At 47.1% G+C, this 27,685-nt stretch overlaps 15 protein-coding genes; 8 read left to right on the top strand and 7 right to left on the bottom strand.

Moving 5' to 3' along the window:
• Window positions 1-43: 43 nt before the first annotated feature.
• On the top strand, window positions 44-829 carry GSBLH_T00001852001 (uncharacterized protein; the record flags this gene model as incomplete). Its single annotated transcript, XM_013040326.1, has 1 exon — window positions 44-829. The coding sequence occupies one exon, from the start codon at window positions 44-46 to the stop codon at window positions 827-829; it is 786 nt and encodes a 261-aa protein (XP_012895780.1).
• A 487-nt stretch (window positions 830-1,316) lies between these two features.
• Window positions 1,317-2,499, top strand: GSBLH_T00001853001 (uncharacterized protein; the record flags this gene model as incomplete). Its single annotated transcript, XM_013040327.1, has 2 exons — window positions 1,317-2,170; window positions 2,328-2,499. The coding sequence occupies 2 exons, from the start codon at window positions 1,317-1,319 to the stop codon at window positions 2,497-2,499; spliced, it is 1,026 nt and encodes a 341-aa protein (XP_012895781.1).
• Window positions 2,500-2,598: 99 nt separating this feature from the next.
• GSBLH_T00001854001 (uncharacterized protein) lies at window positions 2,599-4,468 on the top strand (the record flags this gene model as incomplete). XM_013040328.1 has 12 exons in its annotated part: window positions 2,599-2,966; window positions 2,999-3,093; window positions 3,125-3,197; window positions 3,230-3,318; window positions 3,347-3,426; window positions 3,460-3,552; window positions 3,581-3,655; window positions 3,687-3,736; window positions 3,766-3,840; window positions 3,870-4,104; window positions 4,135-4,252; window positions 4,286-4,468. 12 exons carry the CDS (start codon window positions 2,599-2,601, stop codon window positions 4,456-4,458), a joined length of 1,524 nt encoding a protein of 507 aa, XP_012895782.1. The 3' UTR covers window positions 4,459-4,468.
• A 95-nt stretch (window positions 4,469-4,563) lies between these two features.
• GSBLH_T00001855001 (uncharacterized protein) lies at window positions 4,564-4,835 on the bottom strand. XM_013040329.1 has 2 exons: window positions 4,700-4,835; window positions 4,564-4,666 (listed from the first exon to the last, which is right to left on the bottom strand). The coding sequence occupies exons 1-2, from the start codon at window positions 4,822-4,824 to the stop codon at window positions 4,618-4,620; spliced, it is 174 nt and encodes a 57-aa protein (XP_012895783.1). The 5' UTR covers window positions 4,825-4,835; the 3' UTR covers window positions 4,564-4,617.
• Window positions 4,836-4,938: 103 nt separating this feature from the next.
• Window positions 4,939-5,618, top strand: GSBLH_T00001856001 (uncharacterized protein; the record flags this gene model as incomplete). Its single annotated transcript, XM_013040330.1, has 5 exons — window positions 4,939-4,988; window positions 5,018-5,123; window positions 5,153-5,222; window positions 5,253-5,493; window positions 5,525-5,618. The coding sequence occupies 5 exons, from the start codon at window positions 4,939-4,941 to the stop codon at window positions 5,616-5,618; spliced, it is 561 nt and encodes a 186-aa protein (XP_012895784.1).
• Window positions 5,619-5,645: 27 nt separating this feature from the next.
• GSBLH_T00001857001 (uncharacterized protein) lies at window positions 5,646-6,304 on the bottom strand (the record flags this gene model as incomplete). XM_013040331.1 has 2 exons in its annotated part: window positions 5,646-6,108; window positions 6,139-6,304. The coding sequence occupies 2 exons, from the start codon at window positions 6,302-6,304 to the stop codon at window positions 5,672-5,674; spliced, it is 603 nt and encodes a 200-aa protein (XP_012895785.1). The 3' UTR covers window positions 5,646-5,671.
• Window positions 6,305-8,299: 1,995 nt separating this feature from the next.
• Window positions 8,300-9,463, top strand: GSBLH_T00001858001 (uncharacterized protein). XM_013040332.1 has 6 exons: window positions 8,300-8,475; window positions 8,505-8,652; window positions 8,683-9,098; window positions 9,130-9,201; window positions 9,233-9,351; window positions 9,384-9,463. Exons 1-6 carry the CDS (start codon window positions 8,344-8,346, stop codon window positions 9,454-9,456), a joined length of 960 nt encoding a protein of 319 aa, XP_012895786.1. The 5' UTR covers window positions 8,300-8,343; the 3' UTR covers window positions 9,457-9,463.
• A 4,603-nt stretch (window positions 9,464-14,066) lies between these two features.
• On the top strand, window positions 14,067-16,077 carry GSBLH_T00001859001 (uncharacterized protein; the record flags this gene model as incomplete). XM_013040333.1 has 9 exons in its annotated part: window positions 14,067-14,138; window positions 14,171-14,242; window positions 14,272-14,377; window positions 14,408-14,786; window positions 14,818-15,345; window positions 15,377-15,494; window positions 15,524-15,775; window positions 15,809-15,922; window positions 15,952-16,077. The coding sequence occupies 9 exons, from the start codon at window positions 14,067-14,069 to the stop codon at window positions 16,066-16,068; spliced, it is 1,758 nt and encodes a 585-aa protein (XP_012895787.1). The 3' UTR covers window positions 16,069-16,077.
• Window positions 16,078-16,101: 24 nt separating this feature from the next.
• Window positions 16,102-16,433, bottom strand: GSBLH_T00001860001 (uncharacterized protein). XM_013040334.1 has 3 exons: window positions 16,310-16,433; window positions 16,175-16,274; window positions 16,102-16,143 (listed from the first exon to the last, which is right to left on the bottom strand). Exons 1-3 carry the CDS (start codon window positions 16,363-16,365, stop codon window positions 16,135-16,137), a joined length of 165 nt encoding a protein of 54 aa, XP_012895788.1. The 5' UTR covers window positions 16,366-16,433; the 3' UTR covers window positions 16,102-16,134.
• Window positions 16,434-16,611: 178 nt separating this feature from the next.
• Window positions 16,612-19,122, bottom strand: GSBLH_T00001861001 (Acetyl CoA synthetase subunit ?; the record flags this gene model as incomplete). XM_013040335.1 has 10 exons in its annotated part: window positions 16,612-16,804; window positions 16,835-17,160; window positions 17,198-17,329; window positions 17,358-17,538; window positions 17,568-17,976; window positions 18,008-18,101; window positions 18,133-18,435; window positions 18,466-18,651; window positions 18,683-18,879; window positions 18,912-19,122. The coding sequence occupies 10 exons, from the start codon at window positions 19,120-19,122 to the stop codon at window positions 16,630-16,632; spliced, it is 2,214 nt and encodes a 737-aa protein (XP_012895789.1). The 3' UTR covers window positions 16,612-16,629.
• Window positions 19,123-21,152: 2,030 nt separating this feature from the next.
• On the top strand, window positions 21,153-22,384 carry GSBLH_T00001863001 (uncharacterized protein; the record flags this gene model as incomplete). XM_013040336.1 has 7 exons in its annotated part: window positions 21,153-21,335; window positions 21,365-21,457; window positions 21,488-21,539; window positions 21,566-21,701; window positions 21,730-21,909; window positions 21,941-22,241; window positions 22,272-22,384. 7 exons carry the CDS (start codon window positions 21,153-21,155, stop codon window positions 22,377-22,379), a joined length of 1,053 nt encoding a protein of 350 aa, XP_012895790.1. The 3' UTR covers window positions 22,380-22,384.
• Window positions 22,385-23,009: 625 nt separating this feature from the next.
• Window positions 23,010-23,839, bottom strand: GSBLH_T00001864001 (uncharacterized protein; the record flags this gene model as incomplete). XM_013040337.1 has 3 exons in its annotated part: window positions 23,761-23,839; window positions 23,604-23,726; window positions 23,010-23,573 (listed from the first exon to the last, which is right to left on the bottom strand). The coding sequence occupies exons 1-3, from the start codon at window positions 23,785-23,787 to the stop codon at window positions 23,010-23,012; spliced, it is 714 nt and encodes a 237-aa protein (XP_012895791.1). The 5' UTR covers window positions 23,788-23,839.
• Window positions 23,840-24,155: 316 nt separating this feature from the next.
• Window positions 24,156-24,946, bottom strand: GSBLH_T00006339001 (uncharacterized protein; the record flags this gene model as incomplete). Its single annotated transcript, XM_013040338.1, has 2 exons — window positions 24,156-24,871; window positions 24,904-24,946. 2 exons carry the CDS (start codon window positions 24,944-24,946, stop codon window positions 24,156-24,158), a joined length of 759 nt encoding a protein of 252 aa, XP_012895792.1.
• Window positions 24,947-25,340: 394 nt separating this feature from the next.
• On the bottom strand, window positions 25,341-26,051 carry GSBLH_T00007045001 (uncharacterized protein; the record flags this gene model as incomplete). The annotated part of the gene is made up of 5 exons (XM_013040339.1): window positions 25,341-25,357; window positions 25,384-25,636; window positions 25,667-25,722; window positions 25,753-25,838; window positions 25,870-26,051. 5 exons carry the CDS (start codon window positions 26,049-26,051, stop codon window positions 25,341-25,343), a joined length of 594 nt encoding a protein of 197 aa, XP_012895793.1.
• A 134-nt stretch (window positions 26,052-26,185) lies between these two features.
• Window positions 26,186-27,262, top strand: GSBLH_T00001865001 (uncharacterized protein; the record flags this gene model as incomplete). Its single annotated transcript, XM_013040340.1, has 8 exons — window positions 26,186-26,234; window positions 26,266-26,324; window positions 26,353-26,493; window positions 26,524-26,691; window positions 26,722-26,803; window positions 26,833-26,915; window positions 26,947-27,094; window positions 27,126-27,262. 8 exons carry the CDS (start codon window positions 26,186-26,188, stop codon window positions 27,260-27,262), a joined length of 867 nt encoding a protein of 288 aa, XP_012895794.1.
• Window positions 27,263-27,685: the final 423 nt, after the last annotated feature.

A 27,685-nucleotide genomic window follows, 5' to 3' on the forward strand; every position in this document is an offset into this window, starting at 1 on the left:
CCGCAAAGGACCCTACCCCGTTCCTCCTTCCAAGCAATGCTACATGGGCGAGATCGTCGATCCTGGCAAATGTCCCGCGCGACCCACTCCCTGCATCAACTGTCCCACCGGCCCCACGGGTCCCACGGGTCCCACTGGACCGCAAGGACTTCGTGGAGACACCGGAATGGCAGGACCTTCCGGAGCGCCCGGAATCACGGGACCGACGGGTCCAACGGGTCCCACCGGCGCCACCGGTCCGCAGGGAAGACAAGGCAAGCGAGGTGCTGTGGGCGTGGAGGGAGCGGTCGGCGTGGACGGTCCCACGGGTCCGACGGGTCCCACTGGTCCGCAGGGAAGACAGGGAGATAAAGGTCCTCGCGGTCCGCAGGGCGCGCAAGGTCCGCAGGGAGTGACGGGAGTGCCTGGCGTGACGGGACCGCAGGGAGCCACCGGACTGACCGGAGAAACGGGTCCACAGGGAGCTCAGGGCGCTACCGGTCCCACCGGTCCCACGGGACCCACGGGACCCACCGGAGAGACAGGCGCCACGGGACCTGCGGGTGCCACGGGTATTCGAGGCGTTACTGGAATAACTGGAATTACGGGTGCGACGGGAGCAACCGGAGCGACCGGAGCGACGGGTCCTACGGGACCTACGGGACCCACTGGTCCCACCGGACCCACGGGACCGACCCCAGAGCTGCCACTTTCCTATGATTCTGTTCTGACCGAGATTCAGGCTTTCAACGGATTCTATATCACGGCCATTTATGACTCTACGAACTCGCGGCTACAACTCACCGGCGCGTTAGCACAACCTGTGGAAAACTTCACGGTTGACAAGTAATTCGAGGTAAAACGATGGTTACTCGTAGCGTATCCTTCTACAGCAGCTCGGGAACGCTTCTGGGATCAGCGAGCTCCCTGCCTGCAAACGTGACCGTGGATCGTACAGATACTGTTGGTATTTCACGTAGCGTACACCTATACTCCGAACGCGATGGTCTATGCGAGAGTGACGGCAACTTCCAACGGAGAAAGCGTCAACTTTACTTCTCCTCTTGTCCAGGTTGTAAATATCTAAATAATTTTCCAAAGTTTGTTAACACTCAGTCTAAATTACGATACACCTAATCCCCATTCCTTCAAGCTGGCAATCTTTGCAGGATCGTCTAAAATGTGCTAGAATCGGGACTAGATTCTTGATAAAAACGATAAAAAAACGAGTTACTGGAGCAAGCTTGATAATCAAGCGAATTGAACCACTGTACAATTAACGGTACGGGATATCAAAGTGTAAGTCATATTAATTTTAATACAAGTAAACCTCGAGAATGGCTGAAGTGCAGTCTATTGTGATTGATAACGGTTCCGGTATGTGTAAGGCTGGATTTGCTGGAGATGATGCTCCTCGCGCTGTGTTCCCTTCGATTGTGGGACGTCCCAAGCATCCTGTGTACATGGTGGGTATGGAGAACAAGGATCACTTCGTTGGAGACGAAGCTGAGTCGAAGAGAGGAGTGCTGAATCTGAAGTACCCCATTGAGCACGGAATTGTGACTAACTGGGATGATATGGAGAAGATCTGGCACCACACCTTCTACAATGAGCTGCGTGTCGCTCCTGAGGAGCATCCTGTGCTTCTGACCGAGGCTCCTTTGAATCCTAAGGCGAACAGAGAGCGTATGACTCAGATTATGTTCGAGACGTTCAACGTGCCTGCCATGTACGTCCAGATTCAGGCTGTGCTGTCTCTGTACGCTTCGGGTCGTACCACTGGTTGCGTGATGGATTCCGGTGACGGTGTCTCGCACACTGTCCCCATTTACGAGGGTTATTCGCTGCCTCACTGCATTTTGCGTCTGGATCTGGCTGGTCGTGATCTGACCGAGTACATGCAGACTATCTTGTCTGAGCGTGGATACAGTCTGGTTTCTACTGCTGAGCGTGAAATTGTGCGCGACATGAAGGAGAAGCTGTGCTACGTGGCTCTGGACTTCGACAAGGAGATGAAGCTTGCCGAGGAGTCTTCGGTGGTGGAGAAGTCGTACGAGATGCCCGATGGAAACATCGTGACCATTGGAAACGAGCGTTTCCGTGTGCCCGAGGCTCTGTTCAACCCTGCTATGCTGGGTAAGGAGCTTCGTCACGGAGGTGTGCACGATGCCACCTACTCGACCATCATGAAGTGCGATGTGGATATCCGTAAGGAGCTCTACAGCAACGTGGTCCTCTCTGGAGGTTCCACCATGTTCCCTGGAATTGGTGAGCGTATGCAGAAGGAGCTGCTGGCTCTGGCTCCTCCTAGCATCAAGGTGAAGGTGCTGGCTTCTCCTGAGCGTAAGTACATGGTGTGGGTCGGAGGATCGCTGCTGGCTTGCCTGTCTTCCTTCCACAACATGTGGATTGCCAAGTCCGAGTACGACGAGGCTGGTCCTACCATTGTCCACAGAAAGTGCTTCTAAGCTTCTCAATTGCATGTGTAGTTTGTATTCTACTCAGGGTTGTTTGTTATAGTAATAATAATGATGATTATGATATTTTTGTTGATTTTCGTTAAATACAGAGAAAAGAGAAATGGGGAGATTTGATCGATTTCTTTTTATTTTCTCTCCAATGCTCTCGATTGCTTTGAGGAACCGCATCGCAATCTCTTCCGCGAGGAGAGTTGCACTCTATCGTACCGTTCGGTGCTTTGCAACTCAGAGCGAATCGGCTGCCAACAGCGATTCCGCAGCGAAACAAGGAGAACCTGTCGAGACAGCAACTCCCAATGCGAATGAAAAACAATCCACAAAGAAAGGTGTAGAGTTGCCCGATTTCCCTGAATTCCCGTTTATTCAGGATGATTATAAGGAAGGAATTCGAAATCGAGATTATCTGAAAAATGTGCCTAGAGAAAAGCGTGTTGACTTGAGTAAGAAGAAAGAGGGCGACATTGTCTATTTTGACGACGAGGAATTTAAGCACTACTTTCCTCATGAGTATAGGGTGTGATTAGTGAGGTGAGTCCTAGTTTCTACTGTGGTTTTGAGAAGCAGAGAGAACTGACGCTTATGAACACAATGCAAATTCGCAAGGAAGCTCTGCGGATCATATCCAAGCTGAATGGTGAGTATGGGAGGCGCGGGGTGATAGGTAGCGTTCCAGGCGGGAGAAAGCATCGACTTTTATCCGTTCTTGTGCCTCACGGGTCCTCGGGGTAGTGGCAAATCGTACTTGTGCGTGGTGAGTAGCTCGATTGCAGGATGGTTCTTCGCAGCGTGTATTACGAGTGTCGTCGTAACAACTGGATCACGTGGTTCATTCCCTCTGCGCGCGTGTGGACCCATCGAGGTAGCATCGGGGTGTGTGTGCGAGGCAGGCTACCAGGTGATTCCGATGACGCGTCGCTCGGGCGGTTTTTTCGCGCAGCCGGAGCACTGTCAGAAGCTTCTGCTGGACGTAGGGGCGCTGTGTGGAGGAGACGACGACTAGCTGCACATCACGAGCGGCCATCTGCTGCGGAACGTGCGCGTGAAGGGGCACTTCGACCGCTCCCTGTTCTGGGCGAAGTCGCAGTTCGGCGCGGTAGGGACGCGGAGCGCGTGGGACGTAGGCGATCGACTCGGGCGCGGCGAGCCGGCTGACGGTGGACCAGCTGGTTCTGTACGGCGTGAACAGCGCGCGTGACGTAGGAAATTCGTGTGAATGTGCGAAGCTAGTCGTACGAAGTGGCGGCGTACGTGAAGCGGGAACTGGAGGAGTGCACGGAGTAGGGCGCAGCGGGCGCGTGGGACGCAGATACCCGGTGCTGATCGCGATCGACGACTACAACGCGCTGCACGACTACTCGCTCTTCGAGTACCAGAACCGGCCGTAGTGCGCGCGCCCTCCCTCCACCGTAGCATCCACGCGCGGAAGCTCTACCTGCCCTCGCTGTTCCGCGTGTTCGATGAGGCGGACTGGATGCAGGAGCGCGCCTTGGACGACTTCCCGCAGCAGCGCGCCGCGCAGCTCCATCGCGAAGTCCCGCCCCTCCAGCCCGAGACCCCCATGCCCCCCACGCCGCACATCGCATTCCAGAACACGCTGCGGAACGGCGTGGTGATCGGAGCCGTGGAGAACCGGTACGACCACTTCGTAGGGAAGGGCGGAGCTAATGAGCGACAGATCAAGTTCGAAGATGTGGTCCAGCTGGGACAGAAGCACAACCTGACGGTGGGGAAGTGCAGCTTCGAGGTGTTCGACGCGTTCGTGGACATGTTCGAGAAGAACGACATCATCTCGCGTAGGAGGAGAGAGGAGGCGGAGTGACGGGCAGCGATGAACGAGTTCCAGAGAGAGTACTTGTATGCGCACACGCAGGGAAACTACCGAGAACTGGTGTGGAACCTGCTGTGCAACCGAAGATGGCTGTGGGACTTCACGCCCGGAAAGGCGTACCAGAAATGGGTAGAGAACTACCCCGAAATGAAAGAGTTGTGGGAATCCTGAGGTCTTTTATGGGGTGTTTGTTGATGCTAGCGGTTCTGGAAGAAACTGAGAGAAAACTAGACCATGTACGAAAAATCCGGAATGAAGGGTACAAACAAACAGTCAAATATCAAAATTGATTACACAGGGAATAATTCATTTTAAGGAGGAGCGTCAGACTCAGTGACCATCCCGAATTTGTTTTGGCTTGTGAATAAAGCGTTTGTACCTAGAACGTGATCAGCAGAAAGAAGGGACATACACCCATTCGCCGGTACAGTAAACGGCAAAAATTCCGACAGCCCACTTAAAACCGGGGAAGGCGTGATAAAGCTTAGGATTGACAGCCGGGTGGCTTCTCCATGCGTTGTAGTTTCCGAACACCATAATTTCTCTACAGGATTCCAACGATTCTGAAAAGGGTAAAAATCACAAAAGTCGCCTCGAAACCTGGAATTCCAATAGACAAGAGATCTTTGTATTTTTCTCTTGTTTCTGAGAATGAAACAGAAAAAGGGAGACGAGGTGATATTTGACGAAAACGACAGAGAGTAAAAGCAGAGGGGCTCGTTTACTGTAGACAATATCTCCTGGGTTTTCACAAAAGAAAGCAGCAGAAAAAGATCGATTACCTTACAAAGAAGGCACTACGAGACAAAAAGAATCGTGTGCTCGAAAAAATGGCCGTAGCTTTCTTATTTTGGTTTTATCATAGAGAAAACGGAACCTTATTCGCAGAGAGAAAGAACTGGGGTTGCTGGAGCCAGAGGGTACTCGATCTACAGGTGAGTTGAAGCGAATTGGATTGATTCTAGTGACATCACAGCACGACGTGCAAGACAAGTTTTCAAAAGATATGTTTGGTACAGACCAGGTCACGGTGACTGTCGAATATGAAGGGGACGATCCGAACGCTTCGCAGGAACCAGAGCAGGAGCAGCAGCCGGAGCAACCCGAAGTGGACGACGAGACGCTCCTGAACAATGACGATATGGATTTAAACGAGAAGGAGGAAGAGCTGGATGAGGAAGAAAAGGCGGTTTTGGAGAGTGTAACGTAGGGAAAGTGGAGGGGATCAATTCCTTAGTCTTTCTGAGAAGGAGATGCGTAAGATCCGGGAGCAGGCAGGGTCCAAGAAGAGTAAGAAGGGCAAGAAATCCCGTCGGAGAAAGCACCATTAGTCAATCGAGTTTGTTCTCAAACAGTCCACACAAAAGCAATGATGAAAAATCAACTAATAGCTCTGGTATTCATGGCAAATCACATTCGTGAAGAACCGAACCTGCTTCTCCTTGTTGGCATCCCTCGTTCGATCTTGCTGTCTTGAGATTGGCAGTGGAGGAAGCAGCACCACGCGTTTCCGGAACGAAGGAACACGACGCACTCCGATTCCCTTTTCCAGACGCAACTGGCGACTTCTGCGCACCACGCCAGGCTTAATGAATCCTTCCGGGACTACCACTTCCTCTTCTTCTTCTTCTTCCTCCTCCTCGGGGAGATAGAAATCCTTCAGAATGTCGTGATTCATCGGCTGCGAGGAGTGTAAGGACTGCGAAGGCGATGAGACCTGCTGCTGCGAGGATTGAGAGAGCGGCGAAGGCTGCGAGGACATTTCCTGCGGACTCCTGAGACTTGTCGGGGAGTTAAAAGGAATCCCCAGCGCACTGAGATCTGCTAACCAACCGAGCCGTCAAAGCCTACCGACTAGATCGTCGTTGACGTGCGCCTTGTCGACTTCGATGCCGGTGGACTCGTAAAATCCGGATTTGGTGCGAGACGACGCCTCTGCATCCTTGACGTACTGCTCGAAGTCGAATCCCTGCGTTTGCCCACCTTCCGTGGAGTCGATCGAGACGAACACGCCCATCTCGGGAGAGGAGGAATCGTGTTCTCTCAAAAAGGACTCTTCGGGCGACGAATAGTGCGCAGGAGGCGGACTCACATAGGATCGGCCTCGTCCTGAACCGAACGACGACGTGACAGAAGGATGCTAACGCTGAGAGCAAGATAGGGAAAAAACCTGCGAATTGACGTTGAGCCAGACGCACTTGGAGTGCTCGACTTCGGTATTGAAGGGACTGGGAATGGTGGTCGGTCGCGGGACGCGTCGAGCCGATCGATGGAGTCGAGGCACAGCGCCTTGCTCGCTGCTTCGTCGCTGCAGCATGGGCTTCAGGTTCTGCGTCATGCCTTCGTCGTACGAGAAATGATCGAAGCTGCATCGCTCGAACAGATCTTCGTCATCATCTTGGTTAAGATCGAGATCAAGATCATCATTATAATTATCTTCTTCTTCTTCATCTTCTTCCACATCTTCCTCCTCCTCTTCTTCCACATCTTCTTCTTCCTCTTCCTCTTCCTCTTCTTCTTCCTCCTCTTCTTCACTATCCGAATCAGAAGAGAATCGAAATTGAAGCGTATCTGGATAGGAAGACATGGAATCAGCATGAGTTGGCGTCTGCCCTTCCGTTTTCTTCTTTGGTTTGAAGAGTTTCGAAAAGAAATTGGGCTTTTCTTCGGGCGAAACGTCTTGCGATCGATTACAAGTCAGACACACAACATCGCCGAGATTTGGAGATTCCTTCTTCTCGATTCGATTCGAATCGATGTTAAATAATTCATCATCGCTCAGGTATTCAGAGGGTGGCATCATTCCACGAATCGGAGACGAGGCTTTCCCAGAAATCTTCGTATTGCCCCCCTCTTTATCTCCATTTCCACCACCATTATTATCATCATCATCTGAAGAAGAAGAAGAAGCAGTGGGATTGACTAGCCGCGTAGCAACTGCCTTCGTTTTGCGAAACATGTCCTTGCTCCACTGCTTAATCTTGTCGTTACTCATCATATCATGGAGAAAGAGAGGATTGCTGTAGAGCTTGGCTCGGTTTTTGAGTGGACTGAAGAACTCGGAAAGAGATGCCAACTGATTCATGAGATCCACTCCAAACAGTTCTGAGAGAGCATTATAGGAAATATTCATCTCCTCTTCACCTAATTCATTGTACATATCTAGATCGTTTATTTCCAATCAACGATACCTAGCGAAAAGCCTTTAGCCACAAACTGCAGTTTCTTCAGCCATACGTTGGTCACTTCTGTCATATTCTGGCCCGTTAGAACGCGTACACTCGCATACGGAGCGTTCTGACGTAAAACAACCCCCAGACAACGAACATCCTAGAGAGTGACAGAAAAAGCTAGGATCTACTCGGTCCTCTCCTTGCGGAATAGAGATCAGATCATTCACTTCAATAGGAATCCGATTCTTGAACTGGACTAGCACTGAAATTGCAACCCAACGCTTACTGCTGTGATTAATTGAAACGATCGAGGAACGAGGCACAGTTAAGGGGGTATTAGATGGTACATCTAACTTGATTGCGGTAATACTACACTGCTTGACAATTCCTGTTATCTCTTCGTTCTACAGAAATAAGGATTAACCGAAAATGCTCACAGAATCATTCCGAACTTCCACTTCATCTCCACTACCACAAAACCCACTATAATACCTATCGACAAGGTCATAATAAGTGGATTTCATGCTATTTAAATCTTCATACAATACTAATAATGTCTATCTCTATTTAAGGATTGTACTGAATTCCTAAAATCGACCTTATTTTTGGTAGTTTAGCAATGAACGCAGAATCTTAATGAATCTAATCTATTTAGCATAAGACCTATCAGTTCCTTGATTATTGAGAAAAACAATAGTTCGAATCCGAAATCTTAAGAGTATACTCTCCAGATGATTTGTTATGCTTGTAACTACACATCAACAATCCTTTTTCCAAGAATCTTGAAATAGTGCCTTTTTCTGTCGTTCTTCACATCTCAATTTTTGGAAAGATTCCTGCTTATTTCGGTGATTCTTGGCTGTGATAAAAATCTTATTTGAAAATGGAAGCCCTTCCCGATGAAAATACATTAAAGCCTATTGAACCTGTGTCTGATAACATCGAAGAGCAGTTGGAGAAACTTCGTAACCGAGAATTACTGCCTGCTAGCGTGCTAATCGAATTATGTGATAAAGTATATTTGTTTAGTTTCGTACATTGAAGGCCAAGGAAATCATTCGAAAGGAAGACAATATTCAAGTTGTCAGATGTCCCGTAACAGTGTGTGGGGATATCCACGGCCAGTTCTATGACTTTATGGAACTCTTCAGAATTGGTGGCGATCTTCCTGACACGAACTATTTGTTTATGGGTAGGCATCCTATTGGGGTATGAAAAGTAGGTGATTATGTTGATCGTGGTTATTACTCTCTGGAGACTGCAGCTTTGCTCATTGCACTGAAGGTTCGATGGCCTGATCGCGTGGTGGTCTTGCGTGGAAATCATGAAAGCCGTCAGATCACCCAGGTCTACGGTTTTTACGACGAATGTGTGCGCAAGTACGGAAATGCCGATGTTTGGAAGGCGTTTACCGATCTTTTCGATTACCTCCCGATCACTGCTCTCATCGAAGGCCGCATTTTTGCTCTCCATGGTGGATTGTCACCATCATTAGACACACTGGACCAAGTTCGTAAACTCGATCGTGTTCGTGAAACTCCCCATGAAGGAGCGATCTCCGACTTAGTGTGGTCCGATCCAGACGATCGTGTTGGCTATGGAGTTTCATCACGAGGCGCTGGTTACACTTTTGGCCGAGTATTTTCTTCGTTTTTTGTGTGATTTCCAGGACGTAACTACCAAATTTTGTCATACCAATAATCTGGACTTCATCTCGCGTGCTCACCAGATGTGTGAAGCGGTTTGTTTTTTAGCGGAGAATTAACGGATAGGGCTATTTATGGGGACATGATAATCGTATCTGTACTATCTTTTCTGCGCCTAATTATTGCTACCGATGTGGAAACCAGGCAGCGATTATGGAGGTGAGTGAAAATATGCAAAAGTCCTTGTAGGCTGTGATTTGTGGGAGATAAGGTGTAGTACACAATTCGACCCGGCACCGCGTGACGAAAAGTTCAATTTGGTGAGAAAGGTTCCTGATTATTTCCTTTAGGCTTTGTGGTTTGTTTGTTAGTGAAAAATAATAAAGGTCGGTGATGGTTTACCTTAAATGATCTCTATGAGGGAGGAATTTCGAGCAATAGTAGTCAAGTGGTAAGATAGGTCCCTGCCACGGATCAGGCCCGGGTTCGATTCCCGGCTATTGCATTTCCTCTTTTTTCTTTTTTGTTGTATTGAAAACGTACATCGTGAGGTTTTGCCGTGATGGATTGATTATAAACTGTATGCAGATACATTAGAGTTCGTTTTTAGAGCTAATGGTATGATAGAATGGCTCACGAGTGAAATATGCATTTATATGTATTACGAATGGTAACTGGAAGAAATTACAGAGTAAAAATAGGGATTCAAGTTTGGAAGAACATGACTGTTCAATGCTTTAGAGGTATTTTCTATGGTTCAACACGAGTATCAAATAGAAATTCGGTATTTAAAAAGATTGGTAAGGACTTATTGTGTAAGGTACAGAATACTATTTTTAGTATTTCGATGCAAAAGTTTGTCGATTTTATCAATTCTGCTATTAATAACTTTTATATTGATAGTTCTATTATCCAGATTGTACAGGGATGTTTGGGTAAAGAATGGAAACCAAATGGCTGGATTTCACTCATATTGAGTACTAGACAATGTGTAGTATTGCAATTCAATAATGGAGTATTCATGAATCAAGGTTTTGTCCTCAATGAGCAGAAAGTGTTGAAAGTGCTTGGAAATCATCAAATTGGTGATATTTCATATAATGATAGAGTGGTAGTAGAAGGAATCGTGGACTTGGATCATGGAAGTCGATTTGAAGGATTGGTGTTTACAGAAAACGAAAAAGAAAAAGAAGGTAAAATTGGAATTCCATTTGGATATGGTGAAATGTATGATGATGATGGATTATTGTTGTACAAGGGCATAATGATCAATTGGAAACGATTTGGATATGGAACGAGTTATCATAATAATGGATGTATTGAATATGAAGGATATTGGTGTGATGATAATCGATTTGGAATTGGAAAAGTGTATGATCGATATGGTAAATTAGTGAATGATTGTGAATGGTGTAATGGAATTGAAAGTAATATTAGTGGAAAATATGAAGGAGATGGAAGCAAACCACTAAATATTGGAATGAAACATTTGAAACTGATTGACAATTGTATATTGGAAGATTGGGATGTTTCATTGTTGTATAATTTGGAATCAATCGAAATTGGGGATGAATGTTTTGGATCAGTGCAAACATTCAAAATCGATGGATTGAATCGATTGAAAACTATCAAAATCGGAAACAATTCATTTACTCACAATAAGAATTGGTATGGCAATGATGAATCGAAATCATTCCATATATTGAATTGTGAGTCATTGGAATCCATTCAAATTGGTGAATGGAGTTTCAGTGATTTTGCTGGCGAATTTGAATTGAAGAATCTACCACAATTGAAATCCATTCATATTGGGACAATTGGAAGTTGTTCAGGCAATTTTTATCATCGTTCGTTTGTGATTCGAGGTATTGAACAGATATTGAAGATTTGAATAATGCATAGATCTTCCAAATCTACAATCCATTATTATCGGTGATGAATCGTTTGAAGAATCCGAATCCAATATAATCGAAAGTATTGAATGAATTCGAATGCAATGATTGATATAGATCTTCCATCATTACAATCCATTCAACTCGGCGAATGGACACTATATGGAATCGAAGATGATCCTTTATGCTCATTGATAATGCGAAGTATAAATGAAATGGATTGAAATGATTGAATCTAGATCTTCCAAATCTAACAAGCATTACTTCGGAGGGCAATAGTTTATGTCAACCTCGTATTGTGACATTGGAAAGTAGTTTCGAAAATTGAATATTGATAGTATGTAGATATTCCAAATCTTCAAAATGTCGATCTACCAAATTCATTTGATAATGTCTTAGAACCAGTTGTTTGCAGTATTTTAATTTGACTTGTTTTAACTAGATGTGTCGGAATTACTATTTCCAAAATTATATCACTTTGATTATGTTCAATCACTTGATTCATCTATCACATCTATTATCCTTCCTAATTGGTGTTGTAACGAGAAGGATTACACATTGTTCGATTTTTCTCGTTTTGCCTTGGTTGAATCAATCGAAATTGGCAACAACTGTTTTGAATCAGTGAAAACATTCAAAATCGATGGATTGAATCGACTAAAGACTCTGAAAATCGAAAGTAATTCATTTACTCAAGTGAAAAGGGTTAATTGGGGATTTGCATCATATGAAGAAACAATCAAGTCGTGTTATGAATCGAAATCATTCCACATATTGGATTGTGAATCATTGGAATCAATAGAAATTGGTGAATATAGTTTCAGTGATTTTGCTGGAGACTTTGAATTGAAGAATTGTCCACAATTACAATCCATTCAAATTGGGACAGTTGGATATTATTCACCGAATTTCTTTAGAAGTTCCTTTGTAGTTCGAGGTAAGAAATGACATGATTTTGAATATGTGAATGAATAATGATTAGATCTTCCTAATCTACAATCCATTTCTTTAGGGGATTCTGTATTCAGTGAATCCTTCGTAACCAGAATCGAAAGTATTAAATGAATGAATTTGAATGTAATAATCTGTATAGATCTCCCATCATTGCAATCCATTACACTCGGTAGATTTTCACTTTGTGGAAGTCTTTATGATCCTACGTCTCAATTGATCATGAAAGGTGGAAAGGATCTCAACATCTGTAATATGACTAGATCTACCTACCCTGCAGTCAATCAATTCTCTGGGATTTAGTTTTTATCGCTGTCGTTCTGTTACACTAGAAAGTATTGCAATGCTTTCAGCAATGCCCTGCTCATTAATAGATATTCCAAATCTTCAAAATGTTATTTTGCCTGAATCATTTGGGAAAGTTTTATATCCAATTGTCGAGAGTTGAATCAATGTTGTATCTTCATTTTAGATGTTCATTCTGCTATTTTTCCCCAAGTGTATGATATTGAATATGTTAAATCGATTGATAAACGCTCCACCATCATTCAGATTCCCAACTGGACATGCAATGATTGCTCTATTACCAGCATTGATTTTTCTCTGTTTACGTCTCTTGAATCATTTGAGATTGGAGATGATTGCTATTGTTCTGTAGAATCATTTCGACTTGATGGCTTCAAAAAACTGAAGAGCTTAAAGATAGGCAAGAATTCATTCACAAAATTGAAAAAACGTATCAAGGAATCACTTGATTCCAAAGAAGTGTACAAGTCGTGCGATAAATCGAAATCATTCCACATTCTGAATTGTGAATCATTAGAATCGATTGAAATTGGTGAATGGAGCTTTAGTGATTATGCTGGAGACTTTGAATTGAAGAATTGTCCACAATTACAATCCATTCAAATTGGCAAAATTGGAAAGGAATCAAGCAATTTCTATTATTGTTCATTCGTGGTTCGAGGTAAATGGATTGAATTGGTTGGATGTAGATCTCCCAAATCTGCAAATTATTTCTTTGGGTGATACTGCTTTCTATGGTCCGATAACAATAACAATTGAAAGTATTTATCGTGAATTAAGTGCTAATATTCTAGATCTTCCATCATTGCAGTCGATGAAACTAGGCAAAACCTCGCTGGGTGGAAAAGCAGATGGATCTTGTTCGTTGACAATGCGAAGTATACAAGCTATGATTGGATGGATCGAATGCATAGACCTTCCTTCTTTAACGTCGATCGCCTCGGAGCAGTACAGTTTTTATAATATTCGGTCGGTCGTTCTAGAAAGTTGGCTGAATGGACATTTCTTGATGGACATAGATATTCCAAATTTACAGAATGTTGATCTGCCTCATTCTTTTCGTAATGTTGAATCGAAATCTATTGATAGTCTGCTTTCACTTTCACGTTTTTAAGGATTAGATGTGACTTCCATACTTGCAAATAGTGTGCCTCTCCAGTAGCGAGAAAATGAATCATAATATGCGATTTCATTGTGACCTGAGTGTTCTGTGTGACTGTAAATATGTGTACTTATATAGATATATGCCTTTGTTTCCACTAAACCAGTTTTAATTCTATTGTATTGACAACTATTCTATACCCAATCATTTACAACTTATCTTTCACACAAACACGCTTTTACTAATCCGCCCTCTTTAAAACCGCTATTTGAGTTACACCCGAAAACGTATCGCCGTAAATACAATAAGACTTCACATTTATCTTTTACAACAACAACAACAAGTGTGTAGACCAATCCGTTTTTACACATTAAAACAACTGTTTTCATTACCCAATACTCCTCACACTCTCAGATATCACAAAAGTATCACTCTACCGAATTCCATATTACAAGTCAATAACATCGTCAGATATCACGTTCCGATTACACAATCTCGAAAAAGTATAATTTTCTCTTGTATCATTAACCAAAATAGACAGCATACATATTATTTACCCAGATCTTCGAATTCATATCCTGACAAAATGCCTTCTCCTCAATCTGAGTTCTTCCCACATGATTTCTTCATCAATTTATTTTTACACACACACAATAACCCATCTACAACCCGTTCCTATTTTGCAACCAAAGTACACAATTATTTTGGTATGACTGACCAACCAGAAATTCATAATCAGGAAGTTGAATTAAAAACAATTTATAAGGAACAAGCAGTTCAGGTACACTGTTTGTGTACTTTTGTTGATTGTAGATTTTATCAACCGATTCAGACTCGAATACTTTTGTGTTAAATAGGGAGGCTTTGCACACGATTGTGGAGAGGGTATCGACTCTGTGGGATTATTCTTTGAGATTCCTCCTGATATTCCGGTGTCTGTTGTCTCTGTCGTGGGTGCATTCCGTAGTGGCAAATCCTTTCTTCTTGATTTCTTTCTTCGCTATTTGCGTGCTACGAATTGTATTGCATTTAAGCCGAGATAGACTGTAGCTGGCGAGATTCACGGCCGTACGCAAATTGGCAGCATTCCTGAGTGGATGCACTACGGAGGGTCAATTCTGGAGGGCAGCATGTCTGCAAAGGACGAAGACGAGCCCTACGACGGTTTCTCTTACAAAGGCGGCAGCGATCGCAACACGGAGGGCATCTGGCTCTGGAGCGAGCCGTTCGTAATTTCATCTTCTGCCGTTCCCGAAGGCCGCGTCTGCGTTCTCCTCATGGACACTCAAGGCATGTTCGACTGCCTGACCGGGCAGATGCTGACCACGAGCATCTTCGGCATGAGCACTCTGCTTTCCTCCTATCAAATCTACAACGTCGAGAAGCGACTTCAAGAAGACCACCTCCAGAACCTCGCTCTCTTCTCAGAGTCTCCGCTCTTGCGCTCCTTTCCTTTTTAGGTACAGTCGCGTTGTTTTCAACGGAGATTCCTCTCCCGCCCTCGCACAACGCCTCTCTCCCCACGGATTCGACTCTCCACGCCAGCCCACGACGCCGGGCTCGCCGGTGCCCTCGTTTCTAGAGGCGATCGACCGCTCGGAATCGGAGAAATCGCTGCGGAAGCGCGAAGCGCCGTTCCAGCAGCTCGACTTTTTGGTTCGCGACTGGCAGAATTTCCGCGACGAGGAGAGCGTGGAGGCGTGTTTGGAGGAGATGGAGGCGTACAAGACGCAGCTGTTCGCGCCGCGCGGCACGGCGGATCTGCGGGAGACGCGGGAGCAAATCGAGTTTTGTTATCAGAACGTGGACGTGTTCTGTCTGCCGCATCCCGGCACGCCGGTCACGCGGATGAACTTCTCGGGGAATATCCGCGAGGTGGAGCCCTCCTTCCTCTCGCTGCTGGGGCTGTACATCGAGCACATCTTCGCCACGCGGCTGCAGCCGAAGATCATCAACCACGCGCCGCTGTATGCCGCGGATTTCGAGGAGTGGCGAAGAATAGCGCGGGTCATCGCGTAGATATGCGATCGCGTACGGAGAACTCTTCGCGGAGGGGTCGCTCTTCCCGCAGGCACTCACCATTCTCGGCGCCACGGCGAAGGTGAATAGCAGCAACGCCATGCGCGGCGCGGTGGAGGTGGGAAACGTGGAAACGATGCGATGTAGCTCTACAAAGCGCTGATGCGAGTGAAAGTCAACGCCGAATACGGCTTCCTGAGGAAGGAGGCGTTCGAGCAGCTGCACAAGGACGCGCTGGGACAGGCGGTGGAGATGTATGAGAAGAGAGCGACGATTGGGAGGAAGGAGATCGTGGATGAGTATCGACGGATGATGATGAACGCGATCGATGTGGCCAGAGAGGGATTATGGGACGAAAACATGACTCGTGACCCGCTGGCGCTGGTTTCGGCGTATATTGTAGGAGTGGAGAGAGATGAGGATGGGATGTAGGTACCTTGCGTTATCGTAGTGATCGCCTATGCGTTCAAAGTACTCATCTCCTCTATTTGTGGACCCTGGTCTTCCACATGTCGTACTACTAGTGATTTCTTTGGTTCGTTCATTGTGTGTGTGAGTGGTGGCCTTAATTGTAGGCGTTCGTGATCATCTCGATCGTCCTGAGCAATTGGCGGAACTTCGGCTACTTCTATAGTGTGCTTTTAGGGGTATTCCAAACACTGAACAAGAGCACCTCCAAGAAGGAAGACTAAAAGCAGGGAGCGTGTTTGTTCCAAAAAACAGACTATCAGGAGTTATTCATCTTTACTCGAGAACATTTAATGGTACTACACATGACGCCCACTAAATACCCCTTACGTGCATGAATCCGATCTTAGGAGCCTGCTCACGGAAGCAGCGTCTGCAGAGCATCAGTCCATACTTTCTAATGAGACCACGGCGGTTTCCACAAGCACGGCTACACAGCTAAGTGCCCATCCAAAATCCAAGTACCAGGTGCGAGAACCAGGGCCAAATTCACGAGGATGAGTGTAATCAAGACTGGGCATGATACTAAACACGTTGAGCTTTCTGCTCGCAGGACAAGCACACACTTCACAATCTACCTTAGATAAAGACGATGATAATTCCTTTTCTAAGCAATCAGGCATATTCATCCAGTAATTCCGATATCCATGATATTCAAGGAAACTACTACTACTACTATACTGAAACCGTACAGTGACCACTCATTTATGATAACAAAGAAATAGTGATTACTTTTAGTCTTCTTTAAAGTGAGTCCATCAAACACGTTTCAATGAACTGACGTTTTAATTCTTCTTTAAAGTGAACACAGAATCAACAGCCGTGAGCGATCCATCGTGCAGCTGAATCAGCGGGTTGATATCAATCTCCTTAATCTGCTCGCACTGCGTCATAATCTCCGACACGATCGCGATGTACTCCGCGAACTTCGCCCGATTCAGCGCGGGCTGTCCTCGGAAGCTTCCCCTCATTCCTCCCTTTCATCCCTACCCATTCAGCATCTTCTGCGTCTTCAAATTATCCAGCGACATCTGTGCCTCCTCCACGCTCACCGGACACATGTTGAACACCACGTCCTTCAGCACCTCCACCAGCACGCCGCCCAATCCAGACACCGTGATCGGGCCGAACGTCGCGTCGCGGTTGGCTCCGATCATCATCTCCGTTCCGAACGGGACCATCTTGTACAGCATCACGCCGTGATAGTCGATGCCCTGCTTGCTGAACTTCGCGTTCAGCTCGTTCACCACCGCGCAGGCCTCTTCCGGCGTCGTCAGACCCAGCTTCACGCCGCCCACGTCGCTCTTATGAATGATCTACACGCGGATCGATCGATCAAGAACCAATCGGTACATCCGGGGACACGATCTTCGCCACGAACTTGTCCTTCGCGTCCGTCTTCGCCTTGCTCAGGAAGTCCGCAGCGTCGTTTCCGGCGGTCACCAGCTTGTAATCGGGGGTTCGAATGCCGCACGCCGACAGAATCTACCTGGCACGCCTCTCTCTCCCGTACGTCGTAGCCCTCGATCTCCGTGAGCGTGTAGCGCCCCTTGCTCGCCACCTTGTTCACATATCCGTTGATCAGCTGCGCGTCGATCTTCGGGTGCGTCTCGCTCTTGACCGCTCCCATGCGCTGCAGATACTCGCTGTAATCCGCGAGCTTCGCCAGCACGCGCATTCCCTCCTCCGGCCCGCTACACTCGACGCCTTTCCCAGCCCAAACTCATAGACCGACATGCCGACCTGCTTCAGATAGTCGCGAATCACATCGTCGTCCGGGTATTTCCCGCCGAACTCCAGCACGATGAACGGCTTCTTGGTCTTCCCCGGACCGAAGTTCTTCTCGATCGTCTTCGCCATCTCCAGCGGGAGCTCCAGGCCGGGCGCGCCGGGCTGGTACGCGAAGATGACCGAGTCCACGTTGGGGTCGTCCAGCGCGAGCTTGGCGGCCTCGATGAACTCGTGCGTCTTGACGGAGCCCGTGAGATCCATCGGGTTCGAGCACGCGTAGAACGGAGGGAACGTCGCGCGGAACTTCTTGATCGTCTCCGGAGAGAAGTCCGTCAGGTTCATCTTGTACGTGTCCACCGAATCCGCGAGCAGCACGCCGAAACCGCCCGCGTCCGTCACCACTACCCATGAAAACGCTTTCGACAAGCGGACCTGCAACGCGCCGGCCTTTGGGGAGCGGCTGGTTGCGAAGCACCGTGCCGATGTTGTGGAGATCCGCCCAGACGTCGCAGCGAATCGCGCCGGCCTGGCCGTCAATCGCCCTCTTTGCACGCTACGTTGCGGAGAAGCTGGTCGCAGACGGCGTCGTTCGCGGCGAGGGACGCGCTGTGCGACGCGGAGGCCTTGGCGCCGCTGTTTCCACGGTTGGCTTTGAGCACCATGACCGGCTTCTTCTGGGAAATGCGCTTCACGCTGCGGATAAACTCGGGAGCGTTGTGGAAGCCTTCCATGTAGGCCCAGATCTGCTTCACGGAGGGATCTTGCTCGTAGTAGTCGATGCAGTCCTTCTCGTCCACATCGCACGCGTTGCCGAACGAAATGAAGCGAGAGATCCAGGGCTCTTGCGTCGCGCCGGACAGCTGGGATGACGAGAAATCCAAAAAAAATACCTCGTTCAGCAGGGCAGTGCCCAGCGCGCCGCTCTGCGAGAACAAACCGACAGGACCCAGTTTGGGCTTGGAAAGACCGCGGTCGCCGATAAACATCGTGTCCACGTTGCGAGGATCGTAGACTCCCATGCAGTTCGGTCCGATGATACGGCACTTGTACTCATTCGCCAGACGCACAATCTCCTTCTATCCATTCAACCATGACTCGAAAACCCACTTCTGCTTCGATTCCCTCCTTCGTACCGGTCTCACGGAAACCTCCAGGAACAATGGTGACCCACTTGGCTCCGCGCTCAAGACACTGCTTCAGCGCGTCCACAGTAAACTTTGCAGAGATCGAAATGACGACTCCTTCGATGGTGTCAGGAATCTCGGAGGCAGACTTGTAAATCGGCTGGTCAAACAGCTTTCCACCTAGTGTATAAGCGATCGGACACTATAGGAACCTTTAGGATTCACAAAATAGGTTTTTCCTTGGAACTTGTGATAAAAGTTATCAGAAATAATGTATCCAAGACTTCCTTGCTTTTCGCTAGCACCAATAATAGCATAGCTCTTGGCATCAAAAAAGCCATTGATTGGATAGCTCTTGAGAGAGGTCGACAGAGCACGGACCACATTCCGTGTTTTCAGTACAGAAAAACTTCGAGAAAGCATATTTCCAAGCAAACTAGTGATAGATAGTAGAAATGGAGAAACCAGGAATGAACAGTTGTGTCTCTCTCAGTCAAAACGCATTGCATAAGTAGGAAAATGTTTGCTATTTCTCGCCGATAGGGTAGCTGAATGAAAAAGAGCAAAGATCCAGATCGCGCAAACAAACAAATTGAATACCGGATATTCGCAATTCCAATAGTTGGAGTGATTTCTTAAACGATTACAGTTTTTTATGTTATTGTTGTACTTTTTGTCTCTTCTAGTACTTGGCGAGAGTGCTTATCGTAGATCCTATTACGATTATGTGAAGTAGATTGTGATCGTCACGTTTCAAGGTGTTTTACGGGGAGCAAATACACAAACAGAGCTATTGATGTAGTGAGAAATGACACTTTCAGTATCACCGATATTTATATGTATTATGGTTACAATATCAACAACAACTGCTGGTATGATCAAGACTACTTTTTTGGGCAACAGTAAGTTTTTTTCGAAAGAGTTTCATATAGGATGAAAGTAAACAATTACACTGTCACCGATGGAAGTGTTCTTGCTTGGGTAGAGATAGTAGATGAGTTTTATGTAATCGAAGACCTGCAGTATATGCGTGCAAAACGACTAAAGTGTACTCAACGGATGAAGAAGAACACGCGCTTTCCGATCACGTAGCCATGCTTTGCTGTTTTAATGTAGTTGGAATTGTACGAATAGTCGAGGAGAGGTGGTAACTGAAGGATGGGAATCGCACAATGGCACAAAACAATACGTTTTTCTCAAATCAGTGAATGGCCAATATGTGCTTGAGGACAATTCTACTCTATTCCTCCGTTGCTATGACTGTAATTGTTCCCTTTCGTCTAGCGATGGAAATGTCTTCGGGAATGTGCTCCTCATTATTTTAGGATTTGCTTTTGTTTTGTTTCTTGCCGATCTTGTTTTTGTAAGTCTTTTTAATAGATGTATGAAGGCTCACAGTGAGTTTATTGTTTGTTGTCAATCGCGAAGACATCTCTCTTTATTAAGTTACAATGCTTTTGTTATTCGCTGTCCTTTTCGTTTTTGCTCTTCGGCAAGTTGTAAAGTACTCCTTGTCAACACATGAAATGGACTTGGAGCAAATGGAATATCGATTCGATGCAAAGCCACGATCGACGTTGCGCAGTTCGCAGCATTATCCAAAAAATGCATTGTAGGGTTCCTTTTTTCTTGGGATATAGATTTGTGTTTCAAGCTTACCACAACGTGTCATTGTTGCAAAAACAGTTAATGAATTTGTCCGAAAGAAACGAGTACGCGTGTCTCATTGTGCTTTTGAATCAGATACATCATATTCACTTCGGCTCCATGTTATAACAACGTGTCAGAAATGTTTTTGAATGAGCGAAATGTGAGAGTGATCATACAGGTAGGATTCTGGCAACGTGCAGTGATAGAATAAAGACGAATCCGCTCATTCGAGATATTCCTCGCAAAATGATGGCAAACAAAACGTTTGTGCTGCTATTCGGAGAGAATTCATATCCACTCTATAGAGCAGAGTACTATGAGGCTATGTATTCCCATATGCCAAAGAAGTGTTGGGTGACAGAGAAGCAAACTCCGGTTTTGCTTCCATGGAAACTGTTTTTAAAGGGTGTATGCATTGAGAAACACTATTATCATAAGAAACAAAACCACTCCCTCACGGCTCCACCTACTTACTGCAGTAGTTTTTATAAAAGAGATTTCATCCTCTCTATCGACTCGCACAATGATTCCATTCTAAAAATCCGAAAAGCAGCTACACTAAAGGAATGCTCCCTTTTTCAACGAAACTATTTTAGACGCTCCCTCAAGTTTCCCCTTATTCCCTTTCTGAGTGTGTAGAAGAAAGTGCAAACTCTTTTTACCACCTCAGTACTTGCAAGTTCGACTGAACACTTCAATTCAAGAACATCATAACAGTACGAAAGAATTAATGATTCTTCAAATGATCCATTTGTACTACTATTTTTTTGAAAAACAAAGTTTATTGCAAAATGTTTTCCTTTATGAGACCGCCATCAGGGCTGGGAAGAATTGACGAAGATGAAGAAGGTTTTGGAGATTCATTTCAGTCATTGTGGAGCTTTTCAATTTTATTGATTGCTAGAAACAAAGGGAGAAAGAGTACGATAGGTTCGTGGAAAGACGGATTTGATGTGGCTGAAGATTACCATGTGGACGATAATAACGTTCTCGCTTTAGCACCACTCGATTTTAGACGTACAGAATATATGCAGCAGGCAAGGAAGGACCGATCGTGTTTTGCATTCATGGAGCTGGTGGAAGCGGGCTGAGTTTTACTCTCCTTGCAGTTTTAATCGTCTAACGAATTGATGTAAAGAAGTATTCCAAAGGATTTTGCCGAATGTACGCACCTGACTTACGTTGTCACGGTTTGCTATCTACCTCATATCGAAAGTAGGGAACACTCACGTAGAGAATGAGTCTGACCTTTCTGCAGCCACCCTCACCAAAGAGTGTCTCTTGTTACTTAATCACATTCTTCCCGACACTCCAGAGAACAAGAACATTCCCATTATCCTCTTTGGTCACAGGTACACTCTTCTCCATCCCTTCACCAAGTATGGGAGGCGGTATCGCTGTTCATGTCGCTAACGATCCCTCGATTCGCGATCGCATTCGCGGCCTCATCGTCGTAGACGTCGTCGAAGGCACTGCGTTGGAATCGCTTCCCGTGATGATGGGAGTACTGCGGAAGCGACCCACCGAGTTTTATTGTTACGAGGATGCAATTGATTGGAGGTATTCTTCCAATTTGTTTGTTTTTGAACAGTGTCGACACCCATCTCCTGCATAATCGTGCCTCCGCATGCATTTCCATTCCCGATCAATTGGTGATGGAGAATCACGTTCTCCGCTGGCGAACGAATTTGTTTGACACAGAAAAGTATTGGAAGGGGTGGTACGAAGACATGTCGAATCGTTTTCTTCAATCCCCTGCGATAAAAATGCTGATCTTAGCGGGAAGAGAGAGAATGGACACTCCGCTGATTATTGCACATATGCAGGGAAAATTCCAACTGGTATTGCAGAACGGTATGGGACACTATATTCACGAGGACGCCCCGCAAGAGGTAGCATTCGGATAAGAAACTTAGTGGTAGATTTCGGACGTTTTACAGCGCTATCTGAGAAGGTATGGCTTCCTTATTCAAGAAGGCGCGAAGAACGGATCAAATGGTAGCCTCTTCCACACACTGCAATTTCCTTAAAAAGAGACATGTTTGTGAGAAAAAACGTACAAATCGTTAAAGTAAAAGAATTGAAGCGTTTTTTTGGAAAAATAATTGATTTCATTGGCTTCAAGTTTTTATCATTTTATTTGGAATCTGCTATCATTCATGTCCATGGGCAGAGAATCAAAGGAAACAACTTATTTTGTTTCACAATATCAAGTTTTGAGTCAGAATACAAATACTGCCAATTCCTCGGTTGAGGCAGTTTCAGTCAATTCAACAAATCCACAAGTTATTGAGACTAGTGACACTGCTACAAGTATGGAGTCGATTTTGCGTTTCCCTTAGGTGAACTATTGTTACAAGGTCCAAAGCGCTCTAGAGGAAGGCCAAGAAAGTATCCTCTCCTTCCTAATAAAGGACGTACATTTAACTGTGTACCTTCTGCCATTTACTTAGTGCTCCCTCCGGCAGGAGTTCCTCCTGGCGACATAGCTGTAGCTAAGCTTGTTTATCACCGTTCTTTTATGATTCTTAACGAAAAGTAATTATTCTTCTCTATTGTATCTTTATTCAATGCTTGTTTTCCACAAATACACTTCCCACATACTACTACTACTACTACTACTACTACTACTACTACTACTACTACTACTACTACTACTACTACTGTTGTTGTTGTTGTTGTTGTTGTTGCTGCTGTTGTTGTTGCTGCTGTGGTTGTTGTTGTTGTTGTTGCTGCTGCTGTTGCTGCTGCTGCTTTGTCGGACGTTGCTTTCTCCCTGTCGTTCGCTGACTCAGTATATTGAACGGTCTTCTTCCCTTGTACCCATCCTCTCGCTTCTCCTCCCGCATTCTCTTGTTCGCATCTTCCAGCTCGTTCACCTTCTCCGCCATCTGCAATGTCAGCATCTCCACTCGGCTCGGCAGCGTCTCCACGAACTGCAGCATCGTCGCGTCTTCATTCCAGAACGCGCTCACCAATCCCTGCAGCAGCAGCCGGTTCACCTCGGCTCGCACACGATCCGCGGGGAGACTGAACATTTCGCAGAGCCCCTCCAGACTCAGCGATTGGTAGCACGTGCCGCGCTCCAGCAAAAACGCCTGCAGCGCCAGCGTCTGCGTCTTCCCTTCCAGCATCGCCAGCACGTTCTCGCGCATTTCCGCGGGGAGGAACCGCCACGCGTCGATTCCGCGGGAAATCGCGACGGCCTGGCGCCAGTCGCCCTTCTAGAGGTGAGTGTCCCGCGGGGAAAGCACGAGAATGGCCTCGTAGGCGGCGAGGACGCGGAGCGAATCGGTGTCGGGGCGGAGGAAAACGTGTCTGCGATAGCGATCGTAGTAGCGCTTGAAGAAGGCGGAGATCTTGTAGATGTTGCTTCGCTGCGGGTGAGCGGGTCGGAACACAAAAACACACATCGGCCACCATGGAGGCGACGTCCATGAACACGCAGGAGAGCAGATAGCACACCTCCACCAGCTCCAGGTTGACCCACTACCGTTCACCCGTTCTCCCGCGGCGTACTTGATGCATCGGCACGCTCCACCGCTCGTGCAGCGCGTGCGTCTCCTCGTCCTGCGCGTCGCTGCCCTGCGCCACGAGGGCGCGGAGCTGGTTGCTGCGCGTGCCGAGATTGACGAGGTCGTCGAGGCAGTTGTGCGCGTAGACCATGTTGCCCTGGCAGAACGCCGCCACGCCCAGATGCATCATCGCGCGGTTGAACAGCAGCCGCTGCTCGTCCTCCGCGCGCACGATCCGCTCCTGCACGTGCGCCATCAGCATCAGATCGCGCGCCGCCACGAACCGACCGTTCACCGAGAGGTGGATGAGCTCGTAGAGCGCCGCCTCCAGGCGCTGCGCCGCGATGCCCTCGCGGTACACCAGCCCGCACGCCGCGCGCACCGTGGCGAACAGATCCGCGGGGGGCTGCGCGGGGCGGCAGGTGGAGTAGAGCGCGCGATAGACGGGCTCGCGGAGATAATGGCTGGGGGTGAGGCAGGATAAAAGAGAAAAAACAGAAGACGGACGCGGAGCAAGGCCATCTGCACGCAGAGACGCGGCTGCGCGGCGTAGTAGCGCTGCACGCGCGCGGCCAGGCCCTCCAAGCGAACCTCGTCGCGCAGACGCGCCACGTAGGCGGTGGAGTGCGCGTCGCTCTGCTGCTGCGATCGCACGTAGTCGGCGGCGAGCTGCGCGACGTACTGCGCCAAATCGCCCTCGATGCGCGCGGGCGAGTCGCTGGCGGCGAGGTCTTGGAGGTCGGCCTCCAGCGTGTTGGCGCCGCGGATGGCTTCGTAGACGTTGTAGAACTCGAGGGAGAGCGAGGGATGCGACTCCACGAGCGACAGCATCGACTCGATCAGCTCGAACACGCGGCTCCAGTCCTCCGGAGAGAGCGAGCCGCTTCGCGACGCGCTGCGCAGCTGCGAGACGACGCAGTGCGAGAGCACGCGCAGCTGGTATTTCACGCCCAGCTCGGCGGCGAACGGAAGCAGCTCGCTGAAGTTCTGCAGCACCAGCGACGCGCCTAGGCCGTGAGACAAGCTACGGAGAGGAAACTTCGCTTCTCGCGCGTCTCCAGGATCGAGCGCACCGCCGTCATCAGTTTCTCGGGCGTTTCGTAGGTCTTCCGCACGACTTCGGCCTCGGCTTCGGCCTCGGAGAGCTCGGTTTTCTCCTTGTCGAGCTTCTTTCGCTCCTCGTCCTTGCGCTTCTTCTCTTCCTCTTTCTTCTTCTTCTCCTCCTCTTTCTTCTTCTGCTTCTCGATGTCCTTCGGCTGCAGCACCCACTTCGCACGTCCCGTCAGCTTGGGGTTCGGCTCTTCGTCGCTGTCGCTATCGCTGTCACTGTCGCTCGAGAAATCGCTATCGGACGACATGGCTTCCGAATCGTAGTACGATTCATCATAGTACGATTCATCACTCTCCGAGCTCTCACTATCGCTCTCTTCGGATCCAGAACCCGAACCCGAACCCGAATCCGATTCCGATTCCGAATCAAACTCGGATCCGGACTCCGATTCACTTCCATACGAAGAACCCGAATCGCTCTCCGATCCAGACTCCGATTCGCTCGGCTCCGGCTCCGACTCGCTCTCTTCGATGGGGTTGGCACGGAAATCCGCAACTAGCTGGGCGAAATCGGCGTTCTTCAACTCCTTCTTGATGGTTTGCTTCATTCGGTTGAACGCCATGGCGACATTCTTTGAAAAATTCTTTGTATCCGCCTTCGAAGTGTTATTGATCGCGTCGTCCAGCTTCACAAACTCGCGGATGTACATCACGGGATAGCCCTACACATCATCTCCAAAACCCTCACAAACAGTCTCACTCAGAACACGACCATGGTCATCCACCTGACTCTTCAATTTGTCATAGTCTAGTTGTCAGTTTTCATCCCAATTCCCACCATTTGCCAACTGGACCCAGTCATTGATTCTAAAGTGATTCTTTATATTTCTGGTCACTTCCTTCATCTCATCCATATATTTCTCCCTGCAAATAAACCACACCAAGCCAAACTCACTTAGGAGTCTTGACGATACGCTTCTCTTCTTCGCTATCGCTATCGGATTCGATGACATACTTGGACTTCTCCATAGGCTTGCGTTGAACCACTTCCTCGGAAGAATCGGAGTAAGACGAATAATCGCTATAATCGTCTTCCGAATCGTATCCTGCCCAAAATCGATTTTGATTATTCGACATTCGGAATCACTTTGTCCAGTAGTTGAGGTAAAAATAGCTACGAATATATGGTATTATTACTAATCGATTGGAAACCAACCTCACTCCTTATTCTCGCTCAATTTTATTTTTTAACTTTATCGCTTATTTAAATTATGAGCATTGAAAACGGATGGTTTTACGAATCTGAAACCCTTTGGTCAGGTTATGGCTGGTCGTTGTGTTCCATGCATAGGACAGCGTTTCGGTTTAAAGGTAAAGGAGGTCCTCTATCACGAGAAATCGAAATACCAGGTTTTGCTATATGTTCACTGTAATCTAGGATATTCTTGTGTTTGACTCGGAAAGCTATGGTAGAGTCCTCGTTTTGGACGGTGTAATTCAGGTTACGGAGCGAGATGAATTCGCTTATCAGGAAATGATCACTCATTTACCGCTGTTTGCTCATCGTAACCCAAAGAACGTACATTTGAATTTTCTATTTCACGGCTAGGTGCTTATCGTCGGAGGGGGAGATGGTGGTGTTCTGCGTGAAGTGGCGAAACACCCCGGTGTCGAACGCATTGTGATGTGCGAGATCGACGAGGGTGTAGTGGATGTGGCCAAGAAGTATTTCACAGCCTCTACGGCCGTCGCGTTCGACGATCCCCGCTTGGAATTGGTACTTTTTTGTGCTTCACCTTTGATCTAGCTTTTTATGGACGCTGCCCTGTTCGTGAAGGACCAAGTTGATCAATTCGATGTCATTATTGTTGATTCGTCTGATCCTGTGGGTCCGTTTCAAGCTCTTTCTTGAGTGTAGGTCCCGCGGAGAGTTTGTACACCAACTCCTTTTACAACACTATGAAATCTGCGCTTCGGAAGGGCGGAATCATTTGCACGCAGGTATAACGTAGAGTCGATTGGTTCTTTGCAGGGAGAGTGCCAATGGCTGCATTTGCCCCTGATTAAACGTGTGATGAACAACGCGGCCACCTTGTATTCGTCGGTCCGATATGCGTATACGACTATTCCGACCTATCCTTGTGGACAAATCGGGTTTATTTTGGCCGTGAAGGACTGTGGTAGGGAATCTGCGTGGAATCGGAGGTGTAGAAGATGATTTGAGCCATCCCAATCACGAAATTCCGCAGGAAATGCTCCCCAAGCTGCGATATTACTCCAAGGAGATTCACGAAGCTTCCTTTGTGCTTCCGGAGTTTGCACGAAAGGAATTGATGTATCTTGTTTGAGACAAACACACTATTGTTGATTTGTCAATTTAGCAAGTTTTCTATTCACTATATCCTCCGTTTCCAGGAATTTAATCATGCATCGGTCCATACAGTTGTTTTGAGTGATTTCATCGTTTTCATCCAAACTCGTTGTTTGACACCGTTCCTGGCAATTATCTATCAATCTACACATGAATGGATTGGTCGAATTACAACCTCATGTGGAAATCAAATATCACAGATTGTTCGATGCTAATCTTCATCATGTTCAGCTCCCTTTCTTTTTGGGAACTATAAGAAAATATAGAATAGAGCCAACTCATTGAAAGAAAAGACATTCTGTCTGTTTTGCCAGATATTGTTTGCAAAATAAAAAGATATGCAGATAACCCCATCGCGGGCCAACTCAAAGCCGAGAGCATCTCCGTTCACAAAGAGAGT

This window comes from Blastocystis hominis (genome assembly GCF_000151665.1).
Source record: "Blastocystis hominis, Singapore isolate B (sub-type 7) whole genome shotgun sequence assembly, scaffold_14".
NCBI classification, from domain to species: Eukaryota; class Bigyra; order Opalinata; family Blastocystidae; genus Blastocystis; species Blastocystis hominis.

What these genes read in the sequence shown, in the direction of transcription:
- GSBLH_T00001860001 (XM_013040334.1), bottom strand. Translation starts at nt 16,365, where the DNA reads ATGCCCAGTCTTGATTACACTCATCCTCGTGAATTTGGCCCTGGTTCT. An exon ending in GGCCCTGGTTCTCGCACCTG is followed by an intron (nt 16,275 to 16,309) that starts GTACTTGGATTT and finishes TTAGCTGTGTAG; the next exon opens with CCGTGCTTGTGGAAACCGCC.
- GSBLH_T00001855001 (XM_013040329.1), bottom strand. Translation starts at nt 4,824, where the DNA reads ATGGTGTTCGGAAACTACAACGCATGGAGAAGCCACCCGGCTGTCAAT. An exon ending in TACTGTACCGGCGAATGGGT is followed by an intron (nt 4,667 to 4,699) that starts GTATGTCCCTTC and finishes ATCACGTTCTAG; the next exon opens with GTACAAACGCTTTATTCACA.
- GSBLH_T00001858001 (XM_013040332.1), top strand. Translation starts at nt 8,344, where the DNA reads ATGGAAGCCCTTCCCGATGAAAATACATTAAAGCCTATTGAACCTGTG. An exon ending in TAATCGAATTATGTGATAAA is followed by an intron (nt 8,476 to 8,504) that starts GTATATTTGTTT and finishes CGTACATTGAAG; the next exon opens with GCCAAGGAAATCATTCGAAA. An exon ending in CTGGTTACACTTTTGGCCGA is followed by an intron (nt 9,099 to 9,129) that starts GTATTTTCTTCG and finishes TGTGATTTCCAG; the next exon opens with GACGTAACTACCAAATTTTG.